This window comes from Panicum virgatum, chromosome 5K, assembly GCF_016808335.1.
Source record: "Panicum virgatum strain AP13 chromosome 5K, P.virgatum_v5, whole genome shotgun sequence".
Lineage (NCBI taxonomy): Eukaryota > Viridiplantae > Streptophyta > Magnoliopsida > Poales > Poaceae > Panicum > Panicum virgatum.
In genome coordinates, this window is record NC_053140.1 from 60,561,625 (window position 1) to 60,578,416 (window position 16,792).

General features: G+C 46.0%; 2 protein-coding genes across 3 annotated transcripts; both read left to right on the forward strand.

Annotated features, from left to right (window-relative positions):
• The first annotated feature begins 406 nt into the window (after window positions 1–406).
• LOC120709211 (probable glycerol-3-phosphate dehydrogenase [NAD(+)] 1, cytosolic) lies at window positions 407–6,765 on the forward strand. 2 transcript variants are annotated; one of them, XM_039994756.1, is made up of 6 exons: window positions 407–710; window positions 801–1,704; window positions 4,991–5,212; window positions 5,652–5,899; window positions 6,086–6,225; window positions 6,398–6,761. In XM_039994756.1, the coding sequence occupies exons 2-6, from the start codon at window positions 1,068–1,070 to the stop codon at window positions 6,519–6,521; spliced, it is 1,371 nt and encodes a 456-aa protein (XP_039850690.1). In that variant the 5' UTR covers window positions 407–710; window positions 801–1,067; the 3' UTR covers window positions 6,522–6,761. The 2 variants fall into 2 exon arrangements, with proteins under 2 accessions (XP_039850690.1, XP_039850689.1); XM_039994755.1 differs by having other exon boundaries at window positions 409–666; window positions 6,398–6,765.
• A 321-nt stretch (window positions 6,766–7,086) lies between these two features.
• On the forward strand, window positions 7,087–11,917 carry LOC120709212 (S-formylglutathione hydrolase-like). Its single transcript, XM_039994757.1, has 7 exons — window positions 7,087–7,401; window positions 7,492–7,609; window positions 8,479–8,526; window positions 9,742–9,938; window positions 10,049–10,147; window positions 10,266–10,331; window positions 11,326–11,917. Exons 1-7 carry the CDS (start codon window positions 7,240–7,242, stop codon window positions 11,506–11,508), a joined length of 873 nt encoding a protein of 290 aa, XP_039850691.1. The 5' UTR covers window positions 7,087–7,239; the 3' UTR covers window positions 11,509–11,917.
• Window positions 11,918–16,792: the final 4,875 nt, after the last annotated feature.

Here is a 16,792-nt window from a genome sequence, read left to right on the forward strand (position 1 = left end):
CACTTCACGCCACGTCCGGGAATTAAGACAGCGACACTTGCCGATGCAGCTCCCATGATCCCATCTCCCATGTACAATGCTATTGCCATGCCGCTGTGTCATTGTCACAGATCGATCGATTAGCATACAGGATAACAGCGGGCAACGGCCAGTGCTATCTTTAGGTCGTAGACGAATGCTTGGCTTTCTCGATCTGTTGTACACGATCGAGTTCACGGTATCCCGTATCTATCCTAGCTCTATCGCTGGCGCATCAGTATCGCGATGCAAATTCAGTGTTCACTCAGCCAGCGCTCTCTGCCATGGAGAAACGAGTGACTGTAGCAGAGTAAGCAAGCACCAGTGCATGACCAGCTCGGGAACACAGCGAACCAAGCAGGCTTGTCCGCCTCCTCCCCCACTCCCACTCCTCGCTCGCTTGCTCATTTATGACGGACCCTGCATGGTTGGCGCCTTCCATCTCCATTAATGCCTCCACCCACTTCCGGGCCGCCCAGCCCCTCATTTACTGATCCGAGTCCGAGCCCAACCGATCGAGCGCTTGCTTCCAATCCAGGCTCCGGGCCGTTCAACCGTCCATCCGCCACCCACCCCCTCCTTGCCCGGCGTTCCTCGCCCCAATGCCGGCTGCCGGACAGCTCCGCCCACGGTATCCTTGAGCTGGAGGTGGGTGGCGAGGCGACGCAAAGGCGGCTGCTTGCTTTACCAGCGTTGATCCCCTTACTTATCCCTGCGTTGGTGCCGTGGTTCTTGGATTGCGCTTGATTTTATGTTTGGCGTGCTGTGGTCTGTGGTTGTAGGTGGTGGCGGATGACCAGCTCTTGGAATTTTCTGAGCGGAAGATCAGGGGGCGCTGTGTTTAGGTCCGTGGTTGGTGAGCGGTATTTGAAGCGATTTCGCGCGTGGCCGAGTCGTTGTGTGATGCAGGAATTGGGCTCCGGGCGGGTAGGACTGCCTCGCGCTCAAGCTGTTCGATTAATTGCCTTTGAGAGCACACACCTGTGAGCTGAGCCGCTTTTAGTGTCCTGGTTTGAGTGCTTTCTCAATTCTGATCGATTGCGAGAGAGATGGTTGGAAGCGTGCACATGAATGGATCGGTGCACGGTGCCAATGGCACTGAGGAGCGGCTGGATGAGCTGCGCCAGCTTATTGGCAAGTCAGACGGAGACTTGCTCAAGATCGTCAGCGTTGGTGCTGGCGCTTGGGGCAGTGTCTTTGCTGCTCTTTTACAGGACGCCTATGGCCATTTTCGGGAGAAGGTGCAGATAAGGATTTGGCGCCGCCCGGGGAGGGTGGTGGACCGGTCCACCGCGGAGCATCTGTTCGAGGTGATCAACTCGAGGGAAGATGTTCTGAGGCGCCTCATCCGCCGCTGCGCCTACTTGAAGTATGTCGAGGCACGGCTTGGGGATCGAAAATTGTATGCTGATGAGATATTGAAGGATGGATTCTGTTTGAACATGATCGAAACACCGCTCTGCCCTCTGAAGGTCGTCACCAACCTGCAGGAAGCCGTCTGGGATGCTGACATTGTGGTCAATGGGTTGCCATCCACCGAGACGAGGGAGGTGTTTGAGGAGATCAGCAAGTATTGGAAGGAGAGGATCAGTGTACCGATAATAATTTCCCTGGCAAAGGGGATAGAAGCCTCATTGGATCCGATTCCTCATATCATTACACCTACTCAAATGATTAGTTCAGCAAGTAAGAATCTCTCTTGTCTATTTTGTCTCTGTATTTTAAATTGAAAGATTTGATCACTTGGTTTCTCTGAATGGTCTTGGTTGCCAAAAATAGATTTATGACTGTGACATGCAGGGTAAGCTGCTTGATCAAAGTGTTCCTACTACTTGGCTATTTACTAGTGTAATGATTAAATAGCACAATATTTGATTACCGCCCAAAATGCTGTCATGTGGAATGCTCATATGTGTACTGCACAATATTTGACAAACGCTCCTGATTTCCATAGTCCATGCTAATAACTTCAGTAGGTTACTTTCCATAACAACAACAACAACAACAACATAGCATTTTTTCCCAAGCAAGTTGGGGTAGGCTAGGGATGAAACCCGAAAGAAATAAGTTCAAGGTTCAGGCACATTGATAGCTAGTCTCCAAGCGCTCCTGTCCAAAGCTATCTTGGACAGAGGACAGACTAATTATCCATTTACTAGTACAGAGGACAGACTAACCTATTTATTACCTGTCTGTTGCCATAACCAGATATACTGCATAATTTTGCCATTAGCGCACTGTTATGAACGCTAATGGGGTCGAGAGGAGAGTGCTGAGGGAAGCGGCGGCGGCGCTACAGTACCCGCGATGCTACAGTGCCGCGGGTACTGTTCACGGCGCGGCGGCTAGGGTTGGGGCGCCGGGAACGCCGGCCGCGGGGCTTCGCCCACGGCCGGCAAGAGGGAAGGGATTTCCTTCTAATCTCTTGCTTCATTAGATTGATACATCTCCTCTCCTTATATAGAGATGTTTACTTGATCCCTAAGCAAGCGACTAATAAACCCTAATGGGCTAAGGCCCAATAATCCCTTGACTCCTCTAACACTACACCCCACCTGGACATGCAGCTTGTCCTCAAGCTGCAATCTAACGATGACGCTAACAATGACTCCATTAGACGCAAACCGAACTCCTAAGAACAAGCCTTTTACATCTCGGCTTATTTTAAATAGACTGTGACTCTTTATTTTTAACGACACCTGAAGATACGGCGGACACCCTCCGCGTGCTGGATCTGCACGTATGTCACCGCCTGGATCCCACGGAGACCATCGGAACGAGAGGGGTGCGCGGGTACGGCCACTTGGAATTAATCGTGACTGCGACCAGCGGAGACGTCCTCGCGGTGGCCGGTAGCGAAAAGCGGTGGCGCTAGGCACTGCGTCCCCGCCGATGACAAAGGGGAAACCGCCTTCCCTCCCACTGCTGTAGAATTGGAGTTCGCTACCCAGCGCGCGCTTGAAGACGGCGCCGAGTTGGCGCGAGCGCTGGTGGCCTTCCGACGGAATAAGGTCGCGCCCCCATTTGCCGAGGTCGCGCCCCCAATTGCCGAGGTCGATCGCTGTCAAAGCCGCCTCTTGCATCTCTAAGCGCATCTTCTGCAGCCGTCGCCGCGCTAGGAGGCCGCGTGCTGCAGCCTGCAGCCGCACCGCCGCCTGGATGAATGAAGCCGCTTGGTCCTGTTGCTCCTTGCGCATCACGCGGACGAGCCGTCGCGCCAAGAACTTGCGCGTTGCCGCTTGCAGGTGCACGACCGCCTCTTTCTTTCGCTCAAGTTGTATCATCTCCTGGAGAGCGGCTTGTATCTGGACTATTGTAACCCTTATGTCGGCGCACAGATCCTTGTTGATCGGCTGGGTCGGCGAAGACGTTGGGGGTGCCATGGACAGTGTGGCGGCGGCCGTCAATGAAGAACTCGCCAGGGTTGTAGATCCGTACCCTGGCATCCCATAGGGCATGGACGCCGTGGGGTTCAACGTCGGCGGCGGTTGAAGGCGCGACTCCATAGAGGTGATGCGCGACTCCATAGAGGTGAAGCGCGTCTCCATGTCGCCCATGCTGCTCAGCAGCTTGGTCATCATGGCGGCCAGACCCTCCATGGTTGGCGGCGGCAGTGGGGGCTCAGACTTGTCGTCGCCTAGCATAGCTGATACCAGATTGTTATGAACGCTGATGGGGTCGAGAGGAGAGAGTGCTGAGGGAAGCGGCGGCGGCGCTACAGTGCCGCGGGTACTGTTCACGAGATGGTGGCTGCGAGGGCGAGGGAGCGGCGGCTAGGGTTGGGGACGCCGGCTGCGGGGCTTCGCCCACGGCCGGCAAGAGGGAAGAGATTTCCTTCTAATCTCCTTCATTAGATTGATACATCTCCTCTCCTTATATAGAGATGTTTACTTGACCCCTAAGCAAGCGACTAATAAACCCTAATGGGCTAAGGCCCAATAATCCCTTGACTCCTCTAACACCCTAATGGGCTAAGGCCCAATAATCCCTTGACTCCTCTAACATACATCTCCTCTCCTTATATAGAGATGTTTACTTGACCCCTAAGCAAGCGACTAATAAACCCTAATGGGCTAAGGCCCAATAATCCCTTGACTCCTCTAACACCCTAATGGGCTAAGGCCCAATAATCCCTTGACTCCTCTAACACTACACCCCACCTGGACATGCAGCTTGTCCTCAAGCTGCAATCTAACGATGACGCTAACAATGACTCCATTAGACGCAAACCGAACTCCTAAGAACAAGCCTTTTACATCTCGGCTTATTTTAAATAGACTGTGACTCTTTATTTTTAACGACACCTGAAGATACGGCGGACACCCTCCGCGTGCTGGATCTGCACGTATGTCACCGTCTGGATCCCACGGAGACCATCGGAACGAGAGGGGTGCGCGGGTACGGCCACCTGGAATTAATCGTGACTGCGACCAGCGGAGACGTCCTCGCGGTGGCCGGTAGCGAAAAGCGGTGGCGCCAGGCACTGCGTCCCCGCCGATGACAAAGGGGAAACCGCCTTCCCTCCCACTGCTGTAGAATTGGAGTTCGCTACCCAGCGCGCGCTTGAAGACGGCGGCGAGTTGGCGCGAGCGCTGGTGGCCTTCCGACGGAATAAGGTCGCGCCCCCATTTGCCGAGGTCGCGCCCCTAACAATTCTTTTGGCTCAATAGTCTGCTCCATTTGAAAGCTGCATTAAATTCTGATTGATGTGTTAACTTGTCTATTCCATTTCTTTATTTTACCATTATGATGTGTTTTACATGCATGGAAAGTCAAACCCACCATACTTGTAAATTTATGGCATGATCATGACATGGTGCTTATCTTCAATGACCCTGATAGAAAGAATGGTCTTGATCTTGACATGCACCCGGTTGAAACATATTTAAGTTTTTTGTGTCTGTGCTTAATGCTTGACCTGAGTATTTGAACTCAACAGTACAGGCTGATATTTTTTTGAAATACAATGCAGCTGGAGTTCCAACTGAGAATATACTCTATCTTGGAGGACCAAACATCGCCTCAGAAATTTATAACAAAGAATATGCAAATGCTCGAATCTGTGGATCCAACAAGTGGAGGAAGCCTCTTGCTAAGTTTTTGAGGCAGCCACATTTCATTGTCTGGGACAACAGTGATCTTGTCACTCATGAGGTGATGGGTGGCCTGAAGAATGTATATGCAATTGGCGCTGGTAAAACTAACTTCTCTGATTTTAATTAGTTGTCGACGTTAGTGTAATTGGCATTCTACTCCTTGATGTTGAAGAAAGCATATGAAACATGGAAGTGTTTTTTTTCTTAAATATTAGTTGATCCGTTTGATGGCCGCCCATCAGGCCATCATCATGACCTCTTGCCTTAATAGAGTATGGATGGCAGGATGGGATACACTAAGATCAGAACGGTTCCTTAGAATTTTAAGAAAAGAGAAACAATCCACTTTGAAAAATGAAAACCTTGCAATAGGGATATAGTGTTGAATACTTGCTACTTACTCTTTGGTAATCTCCACTTTTTGACTCAACATTATATTTGTCATAAAGGCCGTGGGCGCAAATAGGGTAGTATATTTTGCATCGTTTTACAAATTTTGTGAGTTCCTGTTTCACCATGTCTCTCTTTATGTTTCAGGAATGGTGGCAGCTTTAACAAATGAGAGTGCAACAAGCAAATCTGTATACTTTGCTCATTGCACGTCAGAGATGATATTCATTACTCACTTGCTGACAGAACAACCAGAGAAACTTGCTGGTCCTCTGCTGGCTGATACTTATGTAACTCTCCTAAAAGGTCGCAATGCATGGTACGGGCAAATGCTTGCCAAGGGAGAGCTGAGTCCTGACATGGGTGATAGTATCAAGGGAAAGGGAATGATTCAGGTAATACAATAACAGTGTTTTGTTTTGTTTTATTCTGTGAATCTCTTTGACAGAACTTTGAAAGGCGAAGATTGCAGAAGATGTCAAAGCTTCCTGGATGTTGGACAACCCTGACTTTTGCAACTGTCCCTTTTCCTTTTAACATGGCGTGTTTCACAATAATTGTTTTATCATTCCATTTAACAGGGTATCTCTGCCGTTGGTGCATTTTTTGAGCTGCTTAGTCAACCCAGCTTAAGTGTACAACACCCGGAAGAAAACAAGCAGGTCGCTCCGGCTGAACTATGCCCAATCCTGAAGAGGCTTTACAGAATACTGATAAAAAGGTTTGTCTTCTGTATCGCCCCCATTGCACTCTGCATAACTGGAGAATTTTTACAGTGTGCTCGAGGAGTGAGGAACCTAAGTGAAAATTTACAATCTCATTCCTGAATTTAACTGCCTATATTATGTTAAACCAGCTCTGACATATATCCTTGTACTTATCGGAATCTGCAGGGAGCTCACAGCAAGAGACATTCTCCAAGCCTTGAGGGATGAAACGATGAATGATCCTCGCGAAAGGATTGAGATGGCACAAAGCCATGCATTCTACCGCTCATCTCTCCTTGGAAAGCCATGATCTTGTTACTCTTTTATATTAGTAGAACATAAACGAAGGCAGGAGGAGATCGAACTCGCCAAGCTATGGATCATTCTTGATCGAGCTTGGAGCAGGTGTCTCCGCAATGCTGTTGGCATGTCTGAGTTACAGGGCCTTTTTTTTTTCAGTTGTGGAATCCTTTGTGCTTCTTCATTGCCACATTGTACAAGAGATTACTGAATAAATAAATGTTATGATCGCCTGTCAGTTACATGAACACCAAGTTGAGAGTACTCGAGGAAGGAACTACTCGCTGGAAATCAGCATTTATACAGTGTGTCAGGTGGAGCGTATGGTTTGTGTGCTCTCTGCTAGGATCTGTTTTTTTTTTTTTGAGGGAAACTCTGGTAGGAGCGTATTTACGGATGCATTCTGCAACCTGTACATAATAGCCTCATTAACGCAAATGTTCTGGCCCAAGAAAACTAATTTTCTTGCCGGAAATTAGCATTTTGCCCAAAAAATTTTAGGCTCCAGGCATAATAGCCCATTAACGCACACTAAGATGTTCCGGCCCAAATCTGGTGCTTCAGACTTTCAGTCCACAATCAAGGCCCGTCGAGCCTTGAGATATATCTTCTCTCTCTCTTCTCGTCGTCTTGCCGTCTTCTAGAACCATCTCATCTCTCTCCGCCCAACGCCAGTCACCACTCCCATTCTCCCCATCTCCAGGCGAAGGCCCGGCGTGGATCGAGCGATGGCGGCGACACCTCCTGCTTATCCAGCGGAGGTGGAGCAGCTGAGCAGCAACAAGATGTTCGGCGGCCGCAACCTCCGCCTCCGCCACCAGAGCGCCACCCTCGGCTGCCCCATGACCTTCTCCGTCTACCTGCCGCCGTCCCCGGCGTCCAATGTCCCTGTGAGTGCTACGCCCTTGCTCCCCGCTTCGAGAGGTCGGGGGCTAATCTGAGCGCCGAATGTGACGAGGTGTCGTATCGCTGCTTTGCAGGTGCTGTACTGGCTCTCGGGCCTCACCTGCACTGACGAGAACTTCATTATCAAGGCCGGAGCTCAGCGCGCCGCCGCCGCCCACGGCATCGCCCTCGTCGCGCCCGACACCTCCCCACGTATGTCGATATTCAACCCGTGCTCTCACCGCGTTCCGTTTCTAGGGTTTATGCCTGTGCTGTTACGTCTCTATTTCCTTTTTTGATCTTTGTGCGAAATTTTGGGACCTAGCTGATCCTGTCAATTAATGTAATACTAGCAAAGTTTATTATGCTGTGATGGATACTTTTTATCACTTGTATGAACTTGAATATCTGGAAGGGCTGGCTTTGGAAGTGCTTTCCAGGAGAGGGTGGAATTTCAGAAGCCGGTTAATGTGCTAGCTGGTGGTGTGAGTTTCAGTGTTAGCTTCACTGCTTCAGAGTTCTATTTGTCTCTGTGTCCTTTGGATGAACCTGGTTTCAGTTGTAGACAATTGTCCAGGTTTAGTGTCTTGATGTGCAGTCTGCGTACTGCAGTCTTTGTATTGGCTGTGGACCGGATCATCCTAATCTAAAAAAAAATACAATGCTGATGTATTGTGAGCTTAAGGAACAAATTGATGGATTGCATTGTTGTACATCCTTTTCCTGGGTTTGATATGAGAGACAGTTTTATCAGCAAAAGAGGCAACAAGAATTTCTCCCTTAAGATCTAGCCTCCCCCCCCCCCCCCCCCCCCCCCCCCCCCCCCCCGTCCAGCATAAACGTAGTGTAGAGTTGAGTCTAGTAACGCTTATTTCCCTATTTACCATGTAACTATAATCCTGTTGATAACTGACTGCAATATCTATTCCTTTACCTGCAAATGATTTGGGGTATGTTCAATGTGGTCTTACTTCTATTAATGCCTTTTACCTTTTTGTCGTTTAGAATACACTTTATATGATTATTTTGTTAATGTAAAGGAGTTTTATTTTCTCACTGCTCTTTTCCCTTCGTTCATGCAGGTGGATTAAATATTGAAGGAGAGTCAGACAGCTATGATTTTGGTGTTGGTAAGGAACGAAGGATTGTAACTAAGATAGCTTGATAAAGTTTTGCATTTTGTACAGATATATGGTCTGCCTACACGGCAAGTTTCAGTCTTAAGTATTTAACTTGGCAAGTTGTCTTGTGATAGTTTCGTTATGTAATCATCCACCTCCCCTAATTGTGCTGTCATCAATTCAGCAACACTGGAAGAGCTTATAGGGATAGTCTGAATTAGTTCACCATATGATGGTCTTCTTTAAGGCAAGCGTGTTATTTGGTGTGACCAGTGTGGCAATTAGTGTAACATGTATAAGCCTGTTGCATTGCGCAGCACTTTCACTAGTTCAATGCTACTATAGTTAAAAGGCAAACCATGGCATGATAGAGTGCCTTATGATGATATAAATGTATGGTAAATCATATGATATAGATTCTAGAATCATGATGACTGCCAACTAGCATGGGTGCTAAGTGATCTGTCTTTGGTTGGTTTGCTTATTAGTTCTTATTATCTTATATATGTTCTAGCCATGTATTAGGGCATCTTTCTTTACCTAGTTATCTTCAGAGATATACATCAGCATTTTTTTGTCAAATAATTTGTAATAAAAACTCATATCAAATTACATAAGGAGAACGAAAATCCTGCCAATAAAAAAAATCTGGGTTCAATTACAGTGGACCGAGCTTGTTAAGCTATTGATAAAGTGATATAACATCAACATCCAACTTGCAAGAACTAATTGTGTCGACTTCCATAATGATGTATCTGGAGTTCGGAATAAGAACACTACTTACTGACTGTAACCCTGGTGGCTAGTATTTTTATGGTTCTATCTAGACAGTTCTTTGTGCCTTATTCCAATTATTGTGGTCCTGTAGCATGGTCACCCTGTGTTAACCAATGTGGATTTAGCATATTTGAAAGGAATGTGCAGGATCGCTTGTTTGTATTGCCCTGTGTATGATCATTAGTAACTATACATATCATGGTGAGGTTCTTTTATATGTTTTGAGGAAGAGAGGAAAATGACACTTCACCATAGCAAGTAGGTCGCAATAGAATTAGAAGACTGGTCTGCTCTTCTAGTAAGGGGCGATCCTTTACATTCTGTTGAAGCTCTGAAACACTTGTGTTGGAACGTTAGAGAAACTCCACTATACTAGCAGATTGAATGAATTATATTTCTGCATATTTGTTCAAATTAGCTTAATGTTTTTTTTCCTTTTCTAACTAGGTGCTGGGTTTTATTTGAACGCCACAAATGAAAAATGGAAAAACTGGCGCATGTATGACTATGTTGTGAAAGAACTTCCAAAAGTTTTGAATGAGCACTTTGTACTGCTCAACACTAAACAGGCATCCATTTTTGGGCACTCTATGGGAGGCCATGGTGCACTGACAATTTACTTGAAAAACACCAATAAATACAAGGTATTATTCACATGTCATTTTGTTTAAGCCTAGATAGACCTTTCAAGTTGACATCCATGACATTTTGTATTGAATCTCACCCTGGATTTTGTATTTATCTTAAATTTCAGTCAGTATCAGCATTTGCTCCAATTGTCAATCCGATAAACTGCCCGTGGGGTCAGAAAGCGTTCTCAAATTACCTGGGCTCATCTAAATCAGATTGGGAGGTATTCTCCTATTTCTGTTTGATATGATGGATACTATTACTTGTATATCTCTGATATGTTGGATACTTATAAATCTCTGATATGTTGGAATATGATGCTACCTGCTTGATTGCTGTAGGAATATGATGCTACCTGCCTGATTAAAAAGAACAACAAAGTTTCTACTCCTATCCTAATAGACCAGGTACGATGCTGGGCATGGATTCACTTGTGTCCTGTTTCTGCTATCACGCTATTGTTATCCCAGCTGGTTTGGTTTCCTTTTATATTTTCAGAACATGGAAGGAATTATTGTTTTTTTTAAATGGAGGATAGATCTTTTAAGTCGAGTGGTGTGATATATGTCCATGTGATCAAACCTCAAACCACCTGTTGCCACACGTCTCTTTTGATGGGTTGACTAGTCATTTAGTGCTTGCATCTGATATCTATCATTCTTGAAAGTGAAACCTCATCGACCACCTAGCACATAACAGGGCAATCAGTAGTCCAGTACAGATAAGTGGCATGCGATACATTTGAAGATCTACTTAGCATTATAGGTGGATTTTTTTTTCTTGAAAGTAACCACTGAGTCTGACTCTAGTACCTATAGTCAGATGTACGTGACAACATTATAGAGTTGCCATCCTGGATAATAGGTATGCGACAAGCTGATGGCAAATGGGGACCTTAGAACATTTTCAAATGGTCGGTTTACATTTTATTTGTTATACTGTTGTACGCGATTGAGCACAGCCATTTTGATGGTCTTCTACACTGTGGATTCGGTTAGCTCATCTAATGACGAAACCTCTATTGATTACTTAACATTTGTAGGACTCCATACATGAACAGTATTTAGAGTCTATCAGGGTTGCTTGACTGTAGCATAGACAACTACTGCCTGATTCGATTGATTTAACTTAAAATGCTTGTTCTTGATTGAACTGGGTAGAAGACTAGGCTCCCAAGGAGTAGAGTAGGGTCAAGCTTATCAGCTGTTTCTGATAGATTTTAGGGCTTATAACTATCATACATCACCCACAGTGCAAAGCTGTTTGGAGAATTAATTGCCCGATGATTCTTGAGGCTACTACAACTACAATCAAGTTTTGTTTATTCCAGAGTAGAAGTAAAAAAAAAGTTATTTCAGTGAGAGAGCTTATCTGATATGCTCTTATTGACAATTTGTTTAGGGGGAGGATGACAAGTTCCTGGCTGAGCAGCTGCTACCTTACAACTTCGAGGAGGCGTGCAAGGCCGCCGGGGTTCCTCTGGTCTTGCGCATGCAGCCTGGATATGATCATTCCTACTTTTTCATCGCTACATTCATTGATGATCACATTGCGCACCATGCTCAGTTTCTGAAGAGCGCCTGACCTCGAAGTCTCCTGTAATGTGAGGAAGCTATCAAAAGAAGAGAGTTGGGGAGGCAGCTCTGTGATTTCTGCGGTGCCCGGTCCGAAGCCTGTCACTATATCCCGCTGCCGACAGTCTTTTGGACTTTCTCATGTCTGCTAGGTGCTAGCTTCAGGTGAACAATATAGCTACATGCAAATAAGACGAAAGACTTGTCTCTGTTGTAGCAGGAATGGGATCTCGATGGTGCATTTGAGTGTAGTTTCCTTGTCTTTGGTTGTGCGCAATTATTGGCCCCTGATGCAGCCACTTGTGGTGTAAGAAATGATTGCCCATGCGTGCAATTGACTCTTCTTTGCTTCTGCAGGGGAGGAAAACTGTATGACCAGGGCGGTTTATATGATTGTATCGCCGTCGCCCTTCCTCCTCGATACTTTGCCGTCTTGGCCACTCGTATTGTCTGTTACTCGCTGCAGTGGCAATTTGCCTCTGCGTATTTGCAACTTGATGCAAGGATGCTGTAGCCTACGTGAGCCATTATTGTGTCGCTGTATGAGCCAATAATTGTGGCGGAGCTGGACGAGGCCGACCGGAGTCGCCGTCGGTCGGGTCACTGATGACTGATTCTGGGAGGGGAAGGCCTAGGATTAGCTCATTATTGCAAACAAAACTTCAGATAAATGTCTTCGCACCGACACATTTCTGCATTTATAAATGTGGATGGTCATCTGCAGAAAATTCAGATTGTGACCAGGAATACAGTGATCTGTCGCCGGTGATTGGTTCTCCGCGATCCGCCCTGTAGCCTCAGCGAGCGACAGTGGGTGTGCCTTGGTACAAGGTTGAGGCAGCCCATTTGTTGGGCCGCCCTGGCCAACGGACGGACATGGTGGGTACATCCAGTATCTTGAGCCAGGTACGGCAGATTGCCCCGCTCCCTTCCTGCCGCCTCGCTTTGGGCCGGTCCCTCCCCTCCCAGCACCGGGACCTGGGTGGCCATCATGGAGAATTCTTGTCATCTTCCAACAAGGGCGGTTCGCATCTAGGTAGCTAGGCGTACGAAGAGATGACCCCGTACTGCTGGTGCTCGAGAGGCTCTTTGCTTGTGAGCGAGACACGAGCTTGCACCGTGCCAGGCGCGTGCCATCCTGCAGCGGCGTGTGGTGTGGCTGCTGCCTGTCTCTTGCCGATCCTGTTTCCGATCGATATCGTCGCGTCAGCTAGATCTCCGCGCATTATACTATAGTTGGCATCTCGCTCGATCGATCGATCTGTAGCTGAAACGGCATGCATCGGGTTTCTTAAAACCAGCTGCCGTTTGAAGCTACCTCCGCACTTCCCGCAACACGTGGCGCCCTTCGCAGCTGCGCGAGTTGCAGGAACTCTGCTACGAATGGGTCTGCCGCTTGCATTAATTGATGAGCAAGGATTGCGTTGCAACACGACTGGGCGTGTACTCCTGACGACGTGCGTGGGCCCTCCTTTGCCCATATGCCATGCCGTGCGCAAACATCCAAAACTTGCAGCACGCACAATCGTCTTGTGTTGGTTCACACTTGTTAAACTTTAATCCCATTACATAAAAAGATCTTACTATTTAAAAATATTAAATAAAATTTATTTATAAATTTTTTTAGTAGAGCTTTAGCCCCCCTCCTCCAAACACACCCTAACATGTGGTTCCAATTTAGCGTGACCCCAATAGGCAGTGCAGAGAATCTGAATGCAAAGATTGCAACAACCTCACCTCTTGGACCTAAACATATGTTTGAGACAAAAATAAAATTAGTCCAAACCAGCATCAAATCTTCACATCTAGACAACTTCAACCTCTCCTCGCAGTGTATCCATGGTAAAAAAAATTCAGCCTCTCCTTGTAGTGCATCCTTGGTAAAAAAATTTGTACGAGGCGCTTAGAAGGGTCTCAATTGGTCCAATGGTGGTAGAAAGAGTTAGAGCCACTTCAGACCCACCGCTGGATCCGTCCCTGCAGTTAGCCAAAACTCTACTCCTGCCGCTTCGTCATCATCTCTGCGTGCTATTTTTTCTGATCCCTCCCTACTCCGCCCCATCTGTTCTTCTCCGGCAGACGAAGATGACGTGGGCCATGCGCTCCCTATGACCCATCTGTCTTCCGACCTCAGACAGCGACCGACCGCACATGCATCCGTCCCTCGGCTCTCCTCAAGGTGCGTCGAGGCTCCGGTGTCGCACATTTATAATTCCATTCATGACTACATGGAGATTATACTTTTGAATAAAAAATCGATAATACATGTTTACATGCTTTAAGTGCTATTCGTAATCATGTTGTTCCTGCTATAGTAGAATTGCAATATTAGATTATGCTAGGTACTTGTACATTCATAGTGTAAACCTGGGGCGGATCCAGTAGGGGGGCTAGGGAAGGAAAAGAGTGGAGAAGAAGAAAATAGAGAGAGGAGAGGGTGGGGAAGAGGAGGAAGAAGACATCAGCCCCCCCCCCCCCCCCCACCAAAAAAAGGCTAAATCCGCTACATGTGTAAACATTTGTTTTCAGATAATGAAATGGTAGAAGGGAGTGTGCCTCAAGCAGATGTGCATTGTATTCGCACTGCTCAGCTTTAGCCTAGAGAGAACAAGCTTGTGCTCAGACTACTCGTGGTGATTTGAAGTATTCATAGTATCCATCTAGATTTGCTTACTAGAGCTTGAAAAAACTTCACCAATTCCTTAAGTGTAAGACTACATGTATAAGAGTTCCGCATTTGTATTTTTCCAAAATATTCGTATGACACATTAAATTCATGATGAATTCCATATATTTCCCAATTATTGAGCCACGGTGTCCATACATGATTTCCTATATCTTATCTTTAAATGTTAGTGCTGAAATAAGATGTATATCTATATGATTTCATTTGCCTATTTCAATTTTAGATTGCAGTCCTGTCTCTTTTAAACTGTACATTTACGTTATGATAGGGCGCGCAAAGCGCGCTTAACTGTTCTAGTATATGTATATATAGTAGCTAGTTTGATCATGATGGATTATATCCGATCGAATCTGTTGGTGCTCAAGCCTCAGCTCGCTCCCAATTATATATCCTCGGCTCCGATCCCCCGGACAGACATGACGCGACGCAGATCACTTCTCAAAAGAGAGACCCACTGTTTCTGAATGCTGGTGACAAATCTATCCACCCATCGTCCATTCACCCGGGTCCGGCCGGCAAAGCGAGCGAGCGAGGGCGCAAAATTGAAGGGAATCGATGGTGGCTGATGGCGTTCCATGACAGATGAGGATCTTCTTTGCAGCAACGCAACGCAACGCAACAGATCAAGATGGACATGGTTGGTGACAGGCGAGACAGGGGCTGGAGCTGGAGTGTAGCGAGAAGGAGAGACATGGATTGCGCAGGCATGGCCCTGCCCTATGCCCTATGCCCTATGCCCTATGCCCTAGCCATGCATCCCTGCCTCTGCTAGCTGCACGGATTGGCGGTCGCATCTCTTTCACCACCGCCTCTCTGCCGCTCCGGCCGTCTGCCCCTACCTAGCTAGCGCTCGCACCTGTCCACCCCTATCGTTAGCCAGCTTATTACCACTAAAGGAGCATGGAACCAATGCAAGGATCATAGTCCAGATTGCCATCATGCCACTGTCTCATGGCAACTCATGGTGATAAGATTGGTGATGTGGCATGAGCCACTACTTGTCTCAACAACTCGTGACGCACTGCTCGCTTGTCATGTTCATTCTTTTAGCCAGGGCTGTCTTGATTCCTGCTGATAGATCCATTTTATTACATTTTGTGCCTCATATGGATGCATGTTGATAACTTGATATATGTATACATATATAACCATTTTTATTTTATATATAAGAACTAACTAGACGCTCAAAATTATTTAGTTAATTCTTCAAGAATTTACGTGTGTGTTCTTGACAGGAGAAACAAGTTGCCGGTTTTCTTCGTAGCCTTTGTTTGCCTGCAATCAGCCAATAATATTTTTCTCTCACACCAAACCAGCATCAGCCACCGGCCACAGCCAGCCGAACAAGGTGATAGTATAAATATTACATGTGGTACCAGATTATTATAAGGTTATACACACACGAATATCTAACATTAGTAGTACAGATCATGCCCCTTTTGGTGTCCAGTAGTACAACTATTTGGACTGAAATGGAGTACATTATTGTCTCATAGATCATGCACCTTTTTCCACCCCTCCTGCAGGCTGCAGCAATGATATGAGCATTGCTCCCTTCCCACCCTCAGAATTGGCCTGTCACCCTTTTATCCAACTGCTCCTGGCCCCTACTTTTTTCGTAACCTGTGGGCTTGGACTTTACTTGCACCAATGGGAGCTGATGCGTGCGTGTAGGGATGGCCCACGTCTGCATGAGGGAATTAATAAATAAGCTAAAAGATCATAGAAAAAAAAAAACTTCATCACTAGATGAGGAATAACTTGTCACCGCCTATAGTCTACACTCTACACCCAATTTTATATGTGCAACCCAACTTTCATTCAGTGCTATTCTCACAGCTACCAAATCTTGGGATGCTGTTTCTTTTATTGCTGGCATTCTTCTCTTTCACTTCTCTTTTGTTTTATTCTTCTTTGTGGACTAATAATTTAGAATGAATTAGGCTTTATTTAGCCTAAAAGGATTATTGTGATGTTGGTATATACTTCCATTAAAATAAAATCATATTACCTTCGGTTATGTTGTGTCGATCTCCGCCATTGTCATCATAGATTCGCAATAAAATCTCTTTTTGTTTCAGCTATATATTATTGAACAGAAACGTTCATGTCGTACATGATGAAGATGGCACATATCTCTATAGCATACTAATTAGATTGCGCTTACATCATACAACTGCAGACATGATTAAAGAAAGTAGGGTTGAGAACGACACTAAGCAACCTGGTCTAAAAAGAATAATACCTGTCTCTGTGGAGTACTCCAGTTCGTACATGTCCGTACAAATGAGGCAAACATACTCAAAGATCGAACATGGTACCAACTCATTCAATTAATTACATGCAACTAGAAATAGATGAAATGTAATAAAGTGGATAGAAGTTGTTTCTGTGTAGAGATCACAAAGAATTCTGCAACAAGTTGTTTGTATAAATTCATATAACTGTTTACATAAATTCTAAAATTAAAAGTGAAGTATTATTAAAAGTGAGCTAGAAACAACTCATTCATCATACTACATCTTTATCTTTATGAAAGTAATAACTGAATTCATAAGTTATCTTTTACGGGAATAATTGATTTGTGATCCCACTGGTTCTTCCTTAG

Coding starts and splice junctions, on each gene's coding strand:
- LOC120709212 (XM_039994757.1), top strand. CDS start 7,240: ATGGCGGCGACACCTCCTGCTTATCCAGCGGAGGTGGAGCAGCTGAGC. Junction 7,402..7,491: donor CCCCGGCGTCCAATGTCCCT/GTGAGTGCTACG, acceptor GCTGCTTTGCAG/GTGCTGTACTGGCTCTCGGG. Junction 7,610..8,478: donor CGCGCCCGACACCTCCCCAC/GTATGTCGATAT, acceptor TCGTTCATGCAG/GTGGATTAAATATTGAAGGA.
- LOC120709211 (XM_039994756.1), top strand. CDS start 1,068: ATGGTTGGAAGCGTGCACATGAATGGATCGGTGCACGGTGCCAATGGC. Junction 5,900..6,085: donor AGGGAAAGGGAATGATTCAG/GTAATACAATAA, acceptor TCCATTTAACAG/GGTATCTCTGCCGTTGGTGC. Junction 6,226..6,397: donor TACAGAATACTGATAAAAAG/GTTTGTCTTCTG, acceptor CGGAATCTGCAG/GGAGCTCACAGCAAGAGACA.